Source organism: Balaenoptera borealis, assembly GCF_965194805.1.
Source record: "Balaenoptera borealis genome assembly, chromosome: 10".
Lineage (NCBI taxonomy): Eukaryota > Metazoa > Chordata > Mammalia > Artiodactyla > Balaenopteridae > Balaenoptera > Balaenoptera borealis.
The window spans coordinates 105112901-105133565 of record NC_138874.1 but is presented as its reverse complement, the minus strand read 5'-3'; the positions used below and the strand labels follow the sequence as shown (position 1 = coordinate 105133565).

Here is a 20665-nt window from a genome sequence, read left to right as displayed (position 1 = left end):
TTTTTCCATCAGCTTGATCATGGGAATTAGCAGAAACCTTTATGAGGTTTTCCCCTTGTTGCCAGGAGGCTGCTTTTGAAAAACTACCCTAAACTAAAATTAATAGCAACCACAGCTAATGTACTGAATCTTTTAGACTCTGTTCAGTCAACTCCAATTAGTCTATCGTAACAGTTTAAATTTGCATTGTCGTCCTGTCTATCAGGTTTAAATTGCTAGAATATTAAGGATTTGGGTTTTTGATAATCAAGCTCTAGCTTTCATACAGGGATTTACTCAGTGGAGTAAATTGGTTCCTTGAACCAGAAGCAGCATAATACCAGCCAAACCGTTTTTATAAAAAGATGAAGACTTTGTGCCCTTCTTTAAAAAAAAAAATTAGCCATTCAGTTTTTAGTTTGTTCTAGAAATTCTGCAGTTAGTATCCTGTAAGAATTACCACCACCCCACGCCCAAATAACCAACTCTCAGGAAAACTAAGGGATTCCATAAGAGACTTTTTTTCCCTTATGTTCACTTTACAAGAATTTACCAGCCTCCATAATGAATTGTTATTCATTTGTGACTTAGTCAGTGCTGTGACTTTTCCAACATTTCATCCTGAAAGTATTCATGTAGTTGTCATTAATTTTTAGGACTTTGCAAATGCCATTTTTGTGCTCTGTCATTTACATTTTGTATTTTGCCGCTGACCTTTTTGTTCCTCCAGAAACATTCTTACTTCACTCACTTGGTCAGACTTGCAGCACTCACTATTTCAGAGTTAGTTTTCCATGGGAGAAATGAGGAAACATTTTTATTTTAGTCAATATGAAGATTTTAATATTTCAAAGTGTGGAGAAAGGTAGGAACACATTTTATGGACATGGTGAGACTCTTTCATTTTACTGATTATATTCCACCAGTATACAAATATTCAAGGTATCATTTGAGGGAAGTTAGAATAAGAGATACATATTCAATAGAATCATTAATATTTGGATAGAGAAATAAGAACTGTGTAATTGGCAGGATGGAGAGGAAACATACTGAAGGGAGTGACTTGTAAGTGAGCAGAAATTTTCTTTTGAGCTCCCTAGTAGCCAAAGCAAAAAAAAAAAAAAAAAAGGGTGGTGGGGGAGAGGACACAAACTTACAAACTCTATCATCTAGTAAAAGAAATAACTATTTTTTTTACATGGTTCAAATGTTTTGCAAGCATCAAACTGGCAGAGGTATTTACTATGTATTCTTTCTATAAAGGTCATGGAATGAGAAAATGAAAATTCCAGGGGGCAAATAAGATGCTAAAGTAGCACAACTACATAGTGGGAGCAAATTACAGAGATAAGTTTGATAGGTTTGTTCCTCAGGTGCATTTGAATCTCTGAGATTTTTTTCTTCTGCACACAAAGGGTTATGGAAAGGCTAAAGGTGAGGTTACAAAGTGGAGAAAGGAAGCATCATAAGTGAGGCAGAGGCAGCCTGAGATTGGCAGAACTCATATCCCAAGTTAGTATCTCCCTCAGGGGCCACAGAAACACCTTTTTCTTTAGAATTTTTCTTACGGGAGTAACTGGTATTTCCTTGATTTACCTAGACTTGTGGGCTACAAAACTGACATTTCAAAGAGCAGCAAGTGCCTCTTGGAAAACATTGGACTGCTTAAATAGGATGCAATAATAATAGTGTTAATCATCATCATCATCATCTTAAACATTAGGCATTTTTCTTTATTCCTTTTTGTATGTAAGAAAAATAACAGCTCTGGCTCAGCTCACCCACCCTCCCTCCTTTTGAATTGGCTTCAGTTGCAGAACAGCAGCAGGCGTTGGTGTGTATTCAGAAACAGATCTTGCTTTTCTACAAGGACAGATTGTTTAAAGCTATCTATAGTGTTGCAGTCAACAGTTACCCAAAGGGCTGAGCAGAGCTGCTCTGAAGCACATCTTACGTTCAGCTTCATATTTATACTTTGAGGAATGAACTTTCTTGATCTTTCTGCCCTTTTCTCTTTACCCCCACATCCCCATGCAGTGTGAGGCTTGTCACAGGCAGGAGGGAAAGGCCTTTTGAACCAGAATATTCTATAATGTCACAAATTTGTCTGCTCAGATGGTACAGAAGAAATAAATGAGAAAGGCAGACACTGATGCTTTGTGAGCTGAGGTTTTCTACCAGACCGCGGGGGATCTGTGTCTCCCATGTGGAGTAAGTCTAGAGGAGCTGCAGTAACAGAATGGCTGCACAATTTCCCAGCCCCTCTTAGATAGGTTTTTCAAATTAGAACTTCATTTTTGGAGTTCATGTGTTTGTTATGCTGCATCAGACACATTCATATACAAATGTAAGAATAAAATTCCAAAGCCTAATATTAATGATCAAGGATTAGCTAGCATTTTGGATTGTACCCACCAGTCCTTTCCATTTTAGGAGATGATCTGACATTTCTTAAGGATATAGAGAGTCCCAAGTTTTGCTTTTTTCTTAGCGGTACCTTTCAAGGTTGTTCTCTAGCTTAATTTTTTAGAAGTTCTAATTTTATTTGTACATTCGTGACATTTCATAAATTGCTTCGTTTTAAAAGGATTCCTTCTGAAGTTTCAAGAAAGACATACTAGAATCTTGCTTTGAAAAAACTGTCTAGGATAGTATCTTCCTAACTGAAGATAGAAAAAAAGTAATGATGGAGCTTAGCTTCAAAGCATAGAAGTTTTAGATTGATATGCCAATAATTGTAGTAACAAGCCCTATTATAGTTTTCTGATCCTACCCAAAGAGCAGAAAAGTCCAAAAGGTAAACAGCCAAACTCTTTGCCACTTAATTTTTATAATCCTGGGTCTGTATTTTAGTAGGAAACTAACCCACTTACTTCTCAATCACATTAAAATGAAAATGTTCATAAAAGCTATTTAATGCTCAGGAAGCCTTCATGAGCCTTTTAAAAAGAGCTTTTTGACATCATTCCATTTTCTGTTTAAAATCAGAGCTGAGTTTTGGAAAGAATTAACTCTTGAGAGGCCAAATGATTCAAGTAGAGCTGTCAGAAAGCCATGCTCTGTGAGAAGTAAAGACTTCACAATTCCAGTATTACTAAAGGACTCTGGTCAGTTGAGGAAACCATGGCCTGGGGTTTTATAGTTTGTTAAAGGTCTGTACACAATTTCTCCGCGTGGTCCTGGTGCACTGAAAAGCAGTAGTACCACCAAAGCAGAGCAGATTTCTAATAGGAGCATTTTCCAGCATGCTCTTGAAATTTTAACAAAACTTGGCCTTTTCACTTCCTGAGGGATTTTCAGCTAATCTGTTTTTCAGTACCATATTAATAAGCATCGAACAGAATTATTAAACTTGAGGTATGTGTTTGGTTTTAAGGTCCAACTGGAATATTAGCCACCTCAGAGTCCAAATCCATGCCAGTGTTGGGTTCTGTATCCAGTGTAACAAAAACAGCCTTGAACAAGAAAACTCTGGAGGCAGAATTCAACAGCCCGTCCCCCCCAACACCTGAGCCAGGTGAAGGGTCGTGTAAATTGGAAGGATGCACAAGTTCCAAGGTTACATTTCAGTAAGTAATGATGCTCTTTACTAAGTAGTGTGTAGAAGAATCTGTGATGACTAATTTGTGTGTTACTTTGCTTTGTTTCTCTTTAGATAGAGATTTCGATTTGGTTAGCCAATAAGTACTCTTCTTCCTCTGTTTGATGAGCCAACTTTTGATTCCAGGCTCCTAGCTTAGAGGTCTTATTCTGATGCAAAGCAGATATGTATAAAGAGAATTCCATCCCTAAAGTGGTTTGGTAATCAGATTCTTCTTCTACACAAAGAATTAACTTGGATGATCCTTATTCAGCATCAGAAGACACTTAATCATTCTTTCAAGATTAAATATTTAAATCATCCCTCTTAATGGTTCATGAGCAGCCAAAGAAGATACTAGATCTTCAAACTTAGGTTGAAGGGTATATTTTTGCAACCTTATTTTCTGATTCTCAATTAAACATGTGCCTTAATATTGCTCTATTCTGAGACTGAAAACACGCTATGTAAAGAGTTACCTATATATGGCTTGAAAGTGGCACTTTGATTGTCAAAGAATTAATCCTGCTATTGAATGTGTTTCAGACAGATCTGGTGGAGGATCAGTTTGTTTTATAACAATGGCAGGCTCTTTTTGAAATTAGTCTAGTTTTGCTTTAGTTCTCTTGCCAGGATGTCAGCTGGTTTGTCACATAAAGAAAAGGAAGAGGTGAGACAAATCAGATCAGCAGATATTGTAATCATGGTTAATTAAACCTTTGATTTCCTGTTCTATCAGGGGAGAAAGAACCCTTTTTTGTAGCTATACCTGTCTTAGTTTAGAAGGTGAAGCCTGGACAAATGAAGTTGCGATTCAATTTAGATCTGTTTTTGCCAACTGGTATTTTCTTCCACTCTTGCGTTTCTCTTACTGGTACTATTAACTTTTTTTCCCCTCTTTTGGAATGAATGACCTTCTTTGCTGATTTACAGTTTTATCTAATTTCATTGTGTTTAAAAAGTACATTTTCTCCTGCAGTCATGTGTTTCCTTTCTTTTGACTGGAGTCATTTGAACAGTTCTAACAGAAAGATGATCTATATTCATTCTTTTTCCTATTAAATTTGTTTAGCACCTAATTTGACACCAACAGTCTGGCTACATTTGAACCAGTATCCAGACACAAAAGCAATTTGGCTGAGACAACTTAGTTTCTGAGAAATGCTTCAGTGTGTGTGTATAGATTTTTTTTTCCTTTACCATTTTACACAGATAATCTTAATCAGAAAATACTGCAACTCCTTCCTTCTTTTGTCTGCCTTTTATTCTCCAAAAGTAAGTGGAAATTACATTTCCAAGAAAGGAAATGAAATAATTGCAGGCCCAAGGTCTGCAAAATGTGTGCTGAATTGACAGTGAAAAGGATCCATTTGTTGACAGACACAGTTGTTAGATGCCATAAAGGCCTATGTGAAGCTCAATTTATTTCTCATCTTGCTTGTTCAATGACTGTTTAAGAGACACGTTTCAATTTAATTTATCTGCTTAAAGCACTAACACAAATACTCTGTGCTGCTGTATTAACTTTTAAACTTTGTAATCTAATGTTTGATTATTCAGTTCTTGACATGCTTTAGCTGAAATAACTAACGCCATGCATTTTCATATTGACAGTCATTTAGCAAAGAAGAGTGCCTTTCTGAAAAATGTGTTTCTTAAGTACAATTAGACTATCCAAATGAATCCAAGTATCTTGTGTATGTACATGGTAATTATTCACTTCCCAGACGTGCTTCATTCATTTATGTTTAAACCTAGCTTTTTACTGAGTAAAAGAAGTTTAACTTAATGTAGTCATATGTAAGCTTTAAAAGTAAAAACTCATGTGATTTCTCAGGATACCCTGAAAGAGATTTAGCTACCAGGAATGAGAAGGGTTATTTTCAGGCTGTTTCTGGCTGGCTTTGGCTAGCAGGTTCATTCTGTTATACTAGCCATAAGGTAGAGGCAACCACATTGTCTTACCTCATAGACCTGATTTGTCACTTTGAAGTGAGATCAGCAGTTAAAAAGTGAAATGTTTCCTTTGCTTTTAAAAAGTGCCTTTGCACTCTGGTAATGGCACCCTTATTTTGATCTGTGGCGACACCACCGTAGTGTTTTTCAGGTGAGTGGTATTATCGGCTCTTGACAGGGAATCAAGGTCAAGGGAAGATATCAATCACAGTAGCCTCTAATGCATTACATTATTGCGAGGGCACACACACACACACACACACACACACAAGTCCCTGCCACTCTTACGCTCCCTTCCGCCCTCCACTTTGGCCTCTGTGGCCTAGTATCATTCCACCCCAGCTCTTTGCTTTTGCTATCCCCTTTGCCTCAGATGCCCTTCCCCCAGTAGCTGCACTGTCTCACCTCTATCATTTCTTTGCTCAGATGTCATCTTTTCAATGAGGCCTACCCTGACCACCCTATTTAAAATTCTAACTCAACTCCCTTAAACTCTGATTCTCCCTTACCCTACTCCATTTTTCCCCATAACAGTTATCTTCTAACGTATTACATACTTTATTTATTATATATATGCTTATTTTCTCTCTTCCCCTCCTAGAATGTAAACTCCATGAGGGTAGGACATTTTTTGTCACTGGTGTATCTCAAACACCTGGAAAAACTCCTGCCTTATGGTAGGCTCTCAGGAAATACTTGTTGAATAAATGAATGAATGAATAAATACATTTTTAGTATCAATAAAACAGCAGAATATCAATTAATTAGAATATTCAGTTAACCAGCATTCCCCCATTTTTCAGCAGTCACACATATACACACATATGTGTACATAAATATTAGATATTTTGGTTTATTTGGTTGCTTATTTGGGTTTTTAAACATTTTTTAAATGCCTAGGAGTCATTTACATTCAGTTTTGCATATCTTCTGCATCTTTGAACCTACACAAGATAAAGTTATCAGAGACAACAGAATACCCAGTTGTAAAAGAAAGATTTGGCTGTGCTCACTGCCTCAGGTGGACAGGAAAGTTTGCTAACCTACTAAGAAAACATTTAAAGTGAAGGAAGAAACGAAGATGTTTTCTGCATAAAATCTTCACTTATCCAGAAAATTAAATAGCATCAGGCTATTCCCAGAAAGTTTATTTTCCTTTTAATAAAGTCCTAAAATCAACATATGTGTATGTTCCAAATAACTGAGTAACTTCTATCTGGTAAATTGTAGAGCCAGAGAGATATATGGATTTATTTCTTAAGAACTTATGAGACAGCAAGAGACACCTTTCATACTTAATTGCAAGGATTAATTAAAATTAACATTCTTGTCACCAGTCTGAGCAAGCAAGGTTTTTTTTTAAGCAAAAAGAAGAAAAAGAAAGAAAAAGATAATCAGGACTTGGAGAAGCCTAATTGTTTCTATTTCTCTTTCAATAATAGCTTTAGAAATATTTGTGTCCTCAATTATTTCTAATAAATACATACTATCTAGTAATAATATCTTAAATCTAACAGTGAATTTGAATTTCATTAATTCCGACTAGTTATTACTCAAACAGGAATTATGCTCATAATCTCCCTTTATGCCATGAGAGGTAAAGAGCTGGCCAAGCAAATGAAGAGTATAAGCCTTAATTTTGCTTTCATGCTCTTTCCTTCTGATCCAGAGTATTCTGACAGTGTTAAAATAGAGTAAGACTCATTGATTCAAGCTAATCAATGGCTGGGATGGTCAATATAAAATACGGAAAATTCCAAATTATAGAATTTTTAAAAGATAACGATTTCATTACTTTCAGACAGCTACAGTACCTGGAAATAGGCTGAGTGTTGCACAGGGTCAAAAAAGCCAAGAATGATTTGTATTTTCACCAGTAAAAGCCTGTAGACTGGACGAGGGGTAACAAGGAAACACAGTATGATCAGTTTCCTAAACCAGCGTCTTTCCACATACGCACAGGGTGGCGAGCAGCGCTGAATTATTTCCAGAACTCCAGCTCTGCAGTGAGGCCTTGGGTTCGGATCTTGGGCTTGCTATTTATTATCTTTATGACCTCGGGCAAGTTATTTAATCATGTGGAAGATGAGGGTAATGATACCTACCTTGTAGGGTCGTCACGTAAATTAAATAATATATGAAAAGTATTTCAATAAATTCCTTTTCTATCTTAATATAAAATTATAATGTTGGGCCATTACTGGATTATCAAGGACAAAAGTTAGAGTTGAAAGCTTAGGTACTGAACACCTGGCTTATTGACTGGGCCAGGTTTCCTTGGGAAAATCATGTAACCTCTGTGTTTTGTTTTGTTTTTTTCACTTTTTGTTGTATTGTTTTTCTTATCTAAAATTGAGGCAAGTAGATGAGGCACTCTCCAGAGTCTCTTTCAGCTCTAGAATCCCAATAATTCCTCCCAAATGTGGTTGCTTGATAAATATGTTCACAGTTAAGATAAAGAACAAGAGTTAAGCACATATTTTTTACCCCCAACGTGTCTCTCAATATAGATTTACAGTAAAACACAAACCTAGAAATATAAAATAATTTTTTGAAAAATTTTAATTTTCAAACTACATCATAGGAACTTACAAATTCAGATTGAAATGATTGTTATCCTTCAGGGTTATATTCTTAGGGGTCAGGATACTCATTCCAACCCTGTCACTATTGCTGCAAATGCTTTTAGAGCTATTTGGATTAGAGATACCTGACCACAGAGGAAATAAATTGGACAGTCTTTCCTACCTGTTTATTCTGGGGTGGAAAAAGTGGGTGAGAAGTAAAGAGTGCTTTAGAGCCACTCGGCGGGTCGTGTAAGAGAATTAGTGTCAGTATTTATTTTGGTCAAAAAATGATATGGCCCATTTTAACCACTACTGTATGTTCAACATATGTTTCCAAATGACTTTGGCTTTTGCAAGTTCATTCAATTTTTGGAAATAGCCATCAGTTTGCAACCATTGCAGATGCATTTTTTAAAATGTGACACAGACCCATGACATGTCTCCCAGCCATGTATACAGAAAAGTACCATGCAATACAGTCAAGCCAAAGCTTGCTTCTTGAACTCCAGTTGGGTTGACAAGTTCCAAATTTACACATTCTGGGGTGTTGATTTAAAGGGTAACTAGGAAGTCAATATTTCAGAAGCAAACATAAGTTGAGCAATAAGTAAGAAAATGCAAGTATAGTACCTAGCTATGGGTAAAGTTGTCTTCCATTTTAATCCTGTGTGAGGTATCTGAGACACGTTAGCTCTGTTATCAACAGAATGGGGAAATCTGATGATCTCGAGTGATGTAAGTGAAGTGAATTGGGAAAACATTTGGGGGTAAAAGCCTACAGCCTTCCATTGTATATGTTTCGCCTCTTTATTTTTAAAATTTTCTGTTACTCTTTATCAATATATATTAATATATATCCATATTATAATAGCGTTCATCTGAGAGGAAATGTGCTTACATCGCTATAAGCAGGATGTCTATGTTGATTATAGATGGAGGTTATGAGTAACGAGCCAGTTTCCAATTTGGAATTTGCTTTGGTGATGTTTTGTTGTTGTTACTAACATTTCACTAACATTATGAATTCACTAACATTTATGAAGCCAGTACTTTCATGTGTTGTTTTAATTCTTCCAAAGGTACTGAGGTTTAGTGACAAACAATTTGCCCAAAATTCTGTTCCTAATCGATAGTTGGGTCAGATTTCATTTGAACCTTCTTCATTCTAACTTCAGAGCCCACGCTTTTGAGCTATAGCATACTGCGTTGAGTGTATTAAGAGCTGTAGGAATGGAAGGGAAGAAAATGACTGTAAGGTTTCTTCTGTAGGAAGCAATGATTCTGTAGTTAAATTGCTCCATTTGCCCTATTCACATCCTGCTCCTCCAACCCTACATACTCACAGATAGTGTCATCTCTTCCTTTTTCTTTCCTCTTCCTAAGGCTAAACTAAGCAATTAATATATCTTTTGCCAAGGGAAGAAAATGTTACCCAGTAAAGCAAAGAATTCTGAAAAGGAGAGCCAATCTGAATTAGCAAGAAGACTTAAAGAGATTTGGAAAGAAATTGTTTTAGTGTTTTTCATGTCAAATGGCCAATAAAGGGGCATGCTTCACAAATAAACTTTTGGAAATTACCATATTAGAATACCAGCCTAAGCTCCTTTAATCTTTGGCATAAGTTTCATGTACACATTTTTTATTTATTTACATTTCAAATATGCTGAAGATTAGTTCATTCCCAGAAGTCAAATACCTTGAAAATAGCCGACTGTAATCACTGGATTAGAAAGGTGTTTTACTAAATGATAATATGACAATATAAAGATGAATCACTGTGAATACAGTTGTTTTAAAACATACATTCTACAGCCCCAAATAAATTTCACTGTTGCATCCACTTTATGCTGCACCTCTGCGAGTCAGCTCCGCCTTTGGTCAATTACTGGTTAGCTCCTTTGAGTTTGTGGTATAGTGTCCATTGTCATCATATGTTAGAACATCTCTGTTTTAAAGAAAGGCAGGACAAATGGGCCTGCAGTATGGAGAAAGAGACAAGCAGATCTTGCAGGAGTTCTGCATCACAATCAGGCAGAGATGCAAGAGTATCCTGTGTTCTCACAGTCTTGCTTCTTTGTCTCTGAACAGTCTCACCTAGAAGTGGCCTTACTTGTCTGTATTGAGCTTTATTCATCCGTGTTCACTTTTTCTATTAATTACCTTCAGAAAGGTGAATATCCTCCTGATAGTTACAGTTAAACAAGGGAGTCATCCTCAAGGAGGATTTTTCATTTCATCTAGTTACATCTCTAGAACCTTGCTTCAAAGGGGAGAACCCAGTTTCCATTGTAATTGGTGTGATTTGCAGTGATTTCATAGCTGTGTCCTCATCTTTTGGTCATTCTCAAAGATGCTTTTAAGCCGCAATTGCCAGAGACCCTTCCAGTTAATACTTCTCTAATTCATCATGCTCCTCTTCAACCCCAGAGCTCCCCAAAACTCTAAGCTTTATCAAGCTCTTTAAAATTTCCTTTTCAACCATCAGACAGGAGGCTAGCTTGCCTTTTTTTGTTTGGGAGGTCAAAACGGGTCACATTGTGCCCTAGAAGAATTTAAAAAACAAAAACCTATGTAGCAATTACAGGACTTCAATTTCAGTAGAAAAATGACCGTTTCCAGTGCAACCATTTTTATTTTAATTTGCATTTAATTTCTAGGTCTGTGATGTCTCTAATTACGTGCGACCTGTGGCCCCGCACAGATTTATTTTTGTAAGAGTTCATCTTGTTTGAGCCATTAACTGAATACCAAAGGGTAGTTGATCAAAGATAAATTTTAGGTATCTCATGGTTAGTGTAATCTGTCAGATGTTTCTGTGAAAGAAAAAAATCTAATTGCCTTTCAGGTTTTGAATTAAAAGTAAGATTGACCTCTAACTGGTCTCTTCAGTTTTTTTCCCATTATTTCCAGTGTGAAACTAATGTAGAAAAATGAAATTGAAAAGTAATGCTCTTTTGCATTGGAGCTGGAGAATCTGAGCTTTTGAAATATGTTACCAAGTAGAAATTGAGATTCTTAACTTACTTTTAGGGAAGCTTGGCATTAAAATTGTCTCAAATATTGATCTCATCTGGAAATTAATTTGGTTAGTCATACAGGTATTACTTTAGAGGGATTTGGGTTAACATTTTGTTCAAATGGAAAATAGAGAAGTTTTTAGTGCTTGTGGTGGAAAGAGTAGGTTTTCTTCCTGTTACTCCCAACTCTACCATTTCCTCCCCTCCTCCTCTCCTCTTTTCTCTCCTTTTGTGTACGTGTGCATACGTGTATTTGCATGCATGGTGCGGAGGGGAGAAAGGAGGGCACCTTCCCTGTACTTAGTAAACATTTGTTTCTGAGAAGAGACTACTGGCTAGCAAATGAACTGCATGGAAGTTACTGCTTAATCTGATGCTCTTATACAATTAAAGGATTTGCTCTGCTCTCAACTGTAATCTTAGTACGGCTGAATTGTGTACGGACACTGCAGGAAACAGCTCTGCTCAGCAAAGCACTACTACAAAGGTTCTCCATGTGTTCCTGTACATGGACAATTAAGTTTTAACAACAAAATTAGCAGAACAACTGGATGTTCTGGAAGTTGAGATCTCCTCCCTCAGTCTCTTTTTCCTCCCTCCTCCAAAGGAGTTTTCCTGTGGGCTGCCCAGAAGATCCGCCCGTCAGTTTTGTCTTACAGGTGTTCTGAGTTGCCTTACAGACAGCAGCTTCTTCCAGATTAATTGTTGAGGCTGTATTACACCTAGTGTTAAAATTCTGTTGAGTAAATCTCAAAATAACTGTTAAAATGCTGCTGAGTAATTCTCACTTCTCTCAAAGAATTAATTGCCTTCTAACATTTGCCTCCAGTTGCAAACACCTATGATTTTAAGAGACTTAGCATAAAATATATCATTTCTTCATGGAGAACCATATTGCTTTTGGTGCTTTGCCATTTTTTAAAAACATCTTTCAATAGTCTCTGCAGTATTTGTGTTTCCTTTTATTTTTGTATAGTGAAGTAGTGGAGACTTAAAATTTATTCAAATAGAAGTTCTGGCTAAAACTTAAATGCAATTTCAGATCTGAGGATAAATTGACTGAAGTTCTGAAACCTGATAAATGCTTTTCATTTGAAATACATTTTGTCATATAACTGTATGAAAAGTAACACACTGAATTCTTCATGACTTCCGGTCTTAAAAGAGAGTTTAAAGTATATAATATAGTAAATTTAAAGAAAAATCTTAAAATTTAAAAAACATTGTTCTGAAAATTAAGAGTGAAAATGCAAACATTCTGTGCATGGCAGCTTTCTTGAGGAGCCAGTGTTATTTATATATGGTGTCTCTTGTGGAAGCCTTTATGTTCCTTAAAATATCTCTTTTAAATAATATTCACATTTCATAGCTGAGATCTCAATGGATTTTCCATGGTGACTTAAAGTTGTACAAAATTACAAAAAGCTTAAAAAGTAGCCAAAAAAGGTATCATACACATTTAAGAATCTTTGCCTGTGCTAAGATCAGTCGCAGCTCATGCTTTATCACTGATTTTGCTGGCGAGAATGGTCCAGTTTCCTGAGCCTCCCTGGGCCAGTGTATTTTGGAATCTGTAAATGTGCACAGTCCAGCTTATGCTAGAAGAATAAAAGAACTGGGACAAGGCTTCGTAGCGTGCACTGTGGTCTGAGATGTAACCCGTGCACTGAGATGGCTGTGCTGCAGTTTTTCCACCAAAGAAACTATGGCTCAGTGTGGACACAGAGGTCTTTGCCCAGCCACTGTTACCTCTGTTAAAAAGGAATTCTTGTTAATCTTACGGCAAACCAGCATCTAGAAGCTGATGTCACATTTTCAACCATGGCGGTATTCTGTTGTTTAACAATATTATTTCTCATAATTTAAATGATACCTATTTTTCCCTCAAATAGAAGCTGACCCAAATTGGCAAACTAATTTATTCTTTGGGCTAAAACGCAGTTTCAAAAAGTATACAAAGCCAAAAGAAATTAGCTTCGTTTTTTCTATCTTCATTATATTTAAAAGTATTAGAATTAGCAATAATATAGAAAGTTTCATCTTATGTTTGAAATTTTATTTTGCAAAGTTTTGGATAAGTGTGTTAAAATATCCTGAAAAATAGGGTGTCTGAGAGAAACAATAAAAACTACCTCTGTTGTAATGCCACTACTGTTCACTGCTGTAGTAACTGTATAAAGGGCTTGGGGGGAAAAAAAAAGTAAGACTTCTTATTTTTACACAAGGGAGAATATAAAACTGACTTCCTCTTTGGAGTTTTCCCAGGAAACTACTTTATAAAGACAAATTTAAATCTTTCCATTTTCTGTCCTTGAAGGTGGTAAATATGATTGTAGCTTTATCCATTTTTATTGTAAATGAAACAGAGTTCAGACCATCCGGCTGTGCGTCATCTGTTGGATGGCTGCCACAGACTAATGCAGGCGTCCCACTGGGAGACCAGAGAAGAACTATACTTTGATTCACCAGATTGTGTTAAATAGTCCAGCTGTTGCGATTTGAAAGATAGTTACCTCAGAAGTGAAACAGAAATGAACTTGGCATTTATGCCTCAAACCATTTTTACACTGTTTGGCAGTCAGCTTTTCAGAGGTAGCATTTTGTAAAATAACTCTCACTGCTTAAAAGTTTCATTCACTGTAGTGTTCAAAATGTCCCACCTTTATATTATCAGTAGAATTAAGCTTGAGTGATATGCAGAATTTGCATGAAATAAGCATTTTCCCCCTTCATTTCATGAGCTTTGATTGTTTTCAGTTGAGCTCAGAACCATGTCTATTAGGGCTCTTTTGGGCATTAGTTAATTTGAATTGCAGCTGAAATGTTAGCTAGAATGTTGTTGAATATAATTGGAGTGTGGAAAGTTGATTTTGAAAGGAATTTCATTGAATGCAAACCATGATGTGCTTTTTAAAAATTAGAATGCTGCACTTTCATCTCCTGTAACACAGTCCGATAAGTCTCTGAGTCCCTTTATTATAAAGTTCAACTTTGGCAATACCGTTTGCAACTGTTCTGATTCTTCTGGTACCAGTACCAGTTGGAGTCAGGTTTTTCCTTTTACCAGCAAGTGGCCTCATCTGCCCCAGCCCTACCTTCTGGCCCTCTTGCAGTTGGGGGAGAAGTAACTGCTTTCTAAAAGAGCAACCAAGTTGTACTTGGGCGTCAGGCTTCACAGAGTGGTATAGATTGATATATTGTCTCCTAGCTTTTATTTTGCTTTTGGGTTTTTCTTTTTGTCTTGAAATAGCACTTAACAAATGATTTAAAATGACCCACGAAAAATATCTATTTGATTGGGTTAAAAATCACTAGCAGTATGTTGTGGTAAGAAAAAAAAGTACTGGACAGGAAGTCAAGAGTCCACAATTTTAATCCTGTGTCTGCTGTTAACAAATTGTGTGCCCTTGGACAAATCATGTAACTCACTCTTGTTTGGTGTCTTCACCTGACAAATGAAAAGGCTGGACTAGTTCATGTCAGTAATCCCTCTCAGACAGAACATTCCATGATTTTAGTCTTTATGTCACCTATAAAATTTAAGTCTTACTTGGAGATTTTGCAGCATACAGGAGAAGGTCTGCCGTACTTTTTATGAATACTGAATTTTAATTCCTTATTTGTAGTCATTGCTCTTAGATGAAGAATTAAAGAGGAAAAATTGAACGGAACAATAGTATACGGCAATTCCTATTGGATTGTTGCATTTGAGCAGCTGGGATTTTTACCTTGGGGGAGAAGCTTCAGATGTAACCTTGTAGAACCTGCCACTATGGCTGCCTAGAGCAAGAGCCTGGGTTCTTGGCACCGTCACTGATGGAGCTTTCTGGCTCTTCCCATGAGATGGGAATGGAGTTAGAAATGAAGCCTAGGAGGAAGGCCCTTCATTCCAGAAGGAGCCCTGGGCAGCTCCCCATGGGAACCAGGAATGGACTTAATGATGTCAAACCAGGAAGAGCTAGCTTTAAGTCACAAAGGAAAAAAAAAAAAAACGAGGGGTAGCTTGAAGGGATGGATTTTATATTTATAGTTCTGAGAGATGAAGCTGAAAACAGGGATTCAGATAGAATCAGTAAACATGCCAAAATTAGCCTGTGGCATCATTATCATGTTTTTGGAAGATGCCTTTGGTAAATAGCTGTGTGATGTTGTGGAAAAATCAGGAACAGGAAGATAGGAGCTTATGATTCTTGTCCTCGCTCTGCCACTGATAAGCTGTATAATTTTAGGTCAGGCTTTCCCTCTCTCCAAACCTCATTTTCCTCATCTGTAAAAGGACCAGTTGGACTAGATGATTGCCATAGTCCCTTTCAGCCTTAAGCCACTGGGATTCCAAGTCAGTGGTCGTTATCTTCAAGAAAGTAGTTACTCTGATTCTCAACACATAGAGAAGTTTTCCACTGTGCCAAGTTCAGTGATAATAAAGGTGTTCTCAAATTGGAGTGTACAGGTGACTTAATAATAGATTAATCTATTATTGAGAAGCCTACTTCAGGAAAGAACAATTCTCTGGACTGAGACAATTCCAGGACAGTTTCAGCCTGGCAATACAAAGTTTCTGAGTTTTCAGTTCAGTCAACATCATTTGTTGCTGTTGTGGAGCCCTGAGAGCACTTCCTGCAAGTTTTCAGCCTCCAGCTGATGAAGAAAGCATTTTAGGATGTGTTTACCACCCCTTCATCTGCAGACACACATGGGCATGAAAACTTCCATGGTAGTTCTGCAAAAGTGATGAAGGTCAGTATGGGTTGATGGAAGTTGCTCACCTAGAACGAGACGAATACTTCCTTTGCATGCGTAGAGCAGACTGGCTGGCTTATATACAATGAGGCTTAGACCCAGGGTTGTGGAACCACACTGGGGACTTGACCAGCAGACTTTGTGTGGCTTTGACTATAACAACTTTAGCTAGGCTGGAATTTGGAACTTCATTTTCTAGAATTCCCTTTCCCATTTGTTTCCAGGTTAGGGTTGTCTACAGGAGAAATTTGCACGAGATTTAGAAAGTGGGAGTGACATGATAGTCTTTTTTTTTTTTTTTTATGCTTTGGAAGTCTGCGTAGGGCAGGCTCTGTTACAATTCATGCGCATTGCCACCTAGTTGGCATGTGGCACAGCTGGCCCACAGTTTCTCCAGCTCCCCCCATCTCCCCCTCCAGCTTCCCCAAATCTTAGGCCAGGTGCACGTGCAATTCCATGTGGAAGGGCTCCAGTTTATCCTGCCGCTCATCTGCAACATTGGGATTGGAGATTGTGAAAGACAGATGCAGCTCTGGTTTGTCCTCAGCTTCTTGCCACTTTTCACCCATCTTCCTTTTCAGCTGCAAGACCTGCTGATTTCAGGCCCAGCATAATAGACAGAGGCAACAGACTCACGTAGACTGCCTAACTCTCTCTCTCCATTGCTTGAGGTCTAATGTCTGTAATGAATCCCTTATGCCATCCATGGGGGTTTTGCTTCTCTGACCATACCCTAATGGATTCAGCCTTCGAGGTGTTGCCTGGGTCAGAGAAAGTCAAGCCAGATACCACCTGGGTAACTACATCCCATATTGATTCCCAACGCACAGTAACAGATATCTTGAGAAGTGGATCCTTGGCCAAGGTAGATGGGCAGTGTCATGGTGTTTTCTAATGACAAGGGTGTTGCCAAATCCAGGCAAAAATAAAGGAATCTGTCCTCGCTACAGTATAGCTTTCCTCTCAGGTCATCTCTTTGCTTTTACCACCTCCAAAGAAGACAGTTATGTGCTAGTCACTTATGAATGATGATCAAGTCACACGGTATAACTGGATAGCCCTATGGAATGGTTTTCAAACATTTGGACAGATCTCATAGTACCAGGTGATAAAACTGTGGTCACTGGGTTTGAGTTTTGGGACCTGTGGCTGGATCGTGCGGGCCACTTTGTCTCAATAGTTGATCATTTGTTCTGTTACTTTCGTTGTATAAGAGAGACCTTCAGATCTACTCACACCAAAGCCTTGGTTTCTGCACATTCATTCTGAGCCTTTCACACACAGTAGTTCATTAGTATTTGCTCATTTGTTTACTCCACAAATGGATGTGCGCTGGGTGCTGGCATAGATCTGTGAACAAAGCTAAACAGTCCACCTCATGGATGTTTACATTTTACTTGAAGAGACAGACATTAAACAACTGGTTGCCAGTATTTAATTATAACTGTGGTAAATCCAACAAGGGAGAAGTATTAGGTGGTAAGAGAGTGTCTAAACCAGCAGATCTGAGCTAGGGGTCAGGGAATAGTAGAAATCAAGTCCTGGTGAGGGGCCGGTAGAGCAGTGGGCAGACCCTGGCCAACAGTTCACCAGTACACATCCTGACATCCAGAGGTGGATGTGGGACAGGGGCGTGCTGGGTCATGGTTAGTATCCCAGCATTTGCCAAGAAGACCAGATAAGTCTGAATAGCCTCTACCCTGCCTACTACACACCCTTCAACCTCCAGGCATTAGGTCAGCAGTCCAGTACCTTCAGATGATGGCTTCTGACCTGACTTCTGAGAGGACTAGGTGCCCACAGCCTAATTTCCTGACACGTGAAAAGAGAAGAGTGTTTCAGGACATCTCTGTTTCCATAAGGAAATTGTTGCCCATTTAGCTTGAGAAGCAATAGCTTCTTAGAAGAGAAGAAAGGGAACCTCAGTGGAAAAAGAAACCACATTTGAAATTCAATAAGAAATTTCTCAAACATGATTCTCCTTTTTAGAAAAAGTGTATGGTAACTTAGCATTTCAACTTCTTCTCTGGATTCTCCCATCTGCCTTTGTTCCTTTCCCTCATCCCTCCACAGGTCTGACCAGAGTTGTTCTTGCCAGTAATGGCAGCAGCTGGCATATCTCTCAGCTGCCCATCAGGGATGGGAGTGGTTTATTTCCCTCCTTGTTGCAGTCTCAGAACTAATCTGCAATCACATGTACCCCAGCACACAAGGGAGGGGTTAACTGGCTCCTTCCAGCTAAGTGGGGGTGGGACAGGAGTCTGGGGGCGGCAGGCAGTGGGGAGGTGTGCACAGAGTATCCAGGAGCTTTGTGCTTCTGTGAGAAGAGCATGCAATTAAGCAGGTAGGTGCATTTGCCTTTTTAACATTTATGCAGTTAATTGCTCTGACTTTTTCCGTCTTCTGGCCTTGTGCTCCTAATATGTAATCTAATAGCTTTTTTTTTTTTTAATGGCTGGCACCTCAAAGACCACTTTTTGCATGTTGATTAGACTTAGAATGTTTTGGGTTTTTTGCTCGTCTGAATCCAGGAATCTGAAAGATAAATGTTTTCTCTCTCTGCTTTTAATTTTTTTGTTTAACTGTTCATCCCCTAGGCCTCCCAGTAACACTGGATGCAGGAGACAATACATTGGCAGTGAAAAACAAGCTGAACCAGTTGTAGTTTTAGATCCTGTTTCCACATATGAACCCCAAACCAAAGACCACGTCGCTGAAAAAGATCCAACTCAACACAAGGATGATGAAGGTGAAATTAAACCAGAATACAAAGAAGACAGTGTTGAAAAAATAAGAGATACAGACAGCTCCAACTGCTGATCCATAAACCAGAAGGCGGATGTGTCCAGAAGTCCTTTTTAACAAGCACATGCTTTAGTTTTGGTGTATTGGCAAGGGCTATAGACATTCTGTTCTTGTCACTGTATTCAGAGTATAGGTTCTTTTTTGATGTCACTTTTGTAAGTTCACTTATAAATATAAGTAAGCTATTTAGCAAAGTACACATTCTTTATAGTTTTTTTAATCTTTATAGGATAAGATTTTTTTCTAGTTACTGTATTAAGTGTGACTTCTTTTAGAAGTTTACAAAAAATTCATGTTATCTTTTTAGGTAATGTGCATACCACTAATCAACTGTAATGATGAAAGTTTGCAGCACTTGTGTATAATTGGATAAACAGAAGTGACTAGCTTAAGGTGATTTTAAAAGCCCCCAAAGAAGCTTCTGTTTTGGGTCTGATCCTTTTTTGATGGAGAAACTTCAGTAGCATGGAAATTGTTAGGCACTGTGGCATACAAATTACTTTCTAGGATATACTGAGATAAGCTTAAAATTCAGGAGCTGATGTCAAACTAGTAGTCCCATACCCAGTGTTAATTACACACATTATTGACTGTGGGATGAAAAACACATACTATTGATTGTGTCCAAAGCCTCCCAAGGACTTTGGAGGGAAGGCTCTAGTGGCCAGAAGGCAGAATTGAGGTGGAAGTCCAAACCCTGAATTTAATAGAGTATTATCTTGGTAAACCGTGTGTTCTGTGCTGTGAGTTAATTGTGTTTTCTCATGGACTCATGTGGCACAAGGACCATATTTTATCACAGTTCTTGTGTACAGTGGAGATGGGTGACAAGCATACAATTGTCTTGCTTCACTGCTGTTCTACATTACACAGGTTTGTTGTTCTTTTTAAAGAAATTAGGTGGTAGTCTCTAAAAATACAATGTTTCAGTCTACCACAGTGAATAAATAGAAATGTAATCAGGGATTTAAAAAAAAAACCTTATGCAGCTTTTCAAAGTTGATTGTTTCAAAACTGATGTTTGTTTAAAATAAGTGGTAATGTACTTGAGTGCATTTTTTTATGACAGTGATTCAGTAATGGTAATTTTACTATTAAAGAAAGTGAAAGGTTTAGTTTTGTTAGCATAGCTCAGCATGAAGCTGTCAGGTGTTTCTCACCTAAGGGCAAAAGAAAATGATAGTAATAATTGCAGTAGTTGTATTTTATTTTTGCACGTATGCTAAACATAGGCTTGAAAAGGTGGATAGGCAGGTAAATGTACTTCCTAAATTTGGAGATAATTATCTTTCTGTAGGCTCGTTATGCTTGATTGTTTCCATGTTCTTCCAGTGATGATTTTACAGTTACTTATCAGTTTACTCATAGGGAATTATAATGTAATGTTTTTCAACTGTGATTTCCCCTAATTGAATAATACTGCTATATGATATACTAACTACAAACTGCATTAATTCACTTAAACAAGTTCTGTTATGCTGTGATTTGAACTCTCCTCACCACACTTATTAAAAAGCACCAAGTTTCCCTTATTAAAGGTCAATTGTGGTTATTGACACTTTTGGTTTAGTTCCCCAAACTTGACATTCTTTAATATGAAAATTGTGTAAGACTTGATAACTTTAGTAATTTTTAATAATCCACAAAATGGTTTATTTTGAGGAATTCTATTCTTTGTTTCTTCCTGCTTTCTGCATTCCTGTGTCTGTTATCAGTCTGATGGCATGTGTCTTACACATATTTAGGAATATAAAAATATGTACACTTGTCATTCCATATTTAACCACACACCCTTTCCAGGGTAAGAAGTTAACCATTTGTGAAATGTGTTAGCTGGACCAGGCAACATTTAGTCACTGGTACAGTATTTTGAAAGTGTTCTTGCCTTTTCTGAGCTGCTTATTTCTTCACCAACATCACAAAGCATTTAAAATTAATTTGCTAAAATTAATTCTAGCATCCTTTTGTATCTGAGATAGTCTCACATAAACTCCTCACCTACAGTGGTTTCAGCAGTTGAT

General features: G+C 37.6%; 2 protein-coding genes across 12 annotated transcripts in view; one reads left to right on the top strand and one right to left on the bottom strand.

Annotated features, from left to right (window-relative positions):
* SHTN1 (shootin 1) overlaps positions 1-20187 on the top strand; it is a 101830-nt gene extending 81643 nt beyond the window's left edge. For 8 of the 9 annotated variants that reach the window (XM_082407839.1, XM_082407840.1, XM_082407835.1 and 5 more), the window contains 2 exons: positions 3356-3548; positions 18437-20187. In XM_082407839.1, the coding sequence (XP_082263965.1) occupies positions 3356-3548; positions 18437-18659 (416 nt within the window). In that variant the 3' untranslated portion in view covers positions 18660-20187. The remainder of the gene's footprint in view (positions 1-3355; positions 3549-18436) is intronic. The other variant, XM_082407843.1, reaches the window with a different exon arrangement.
* ENO4 (enolase 4) overlaps positions 6345-20665 on the bottom strand; it is a 48436-nt gene continuing 34115 nt past the window's right edge. Inside the window, exon 15 of one of the 3 annotated variants that reach the window (XR_014249114.1) lies at positions 6345-10624. The gene's annotated coding sequence lies outside the window, so the exon portion shown is untranslated. The other 2 variants (XR_014249115.1, XR_014249116.1) reach the window with 2 other exon arrangements.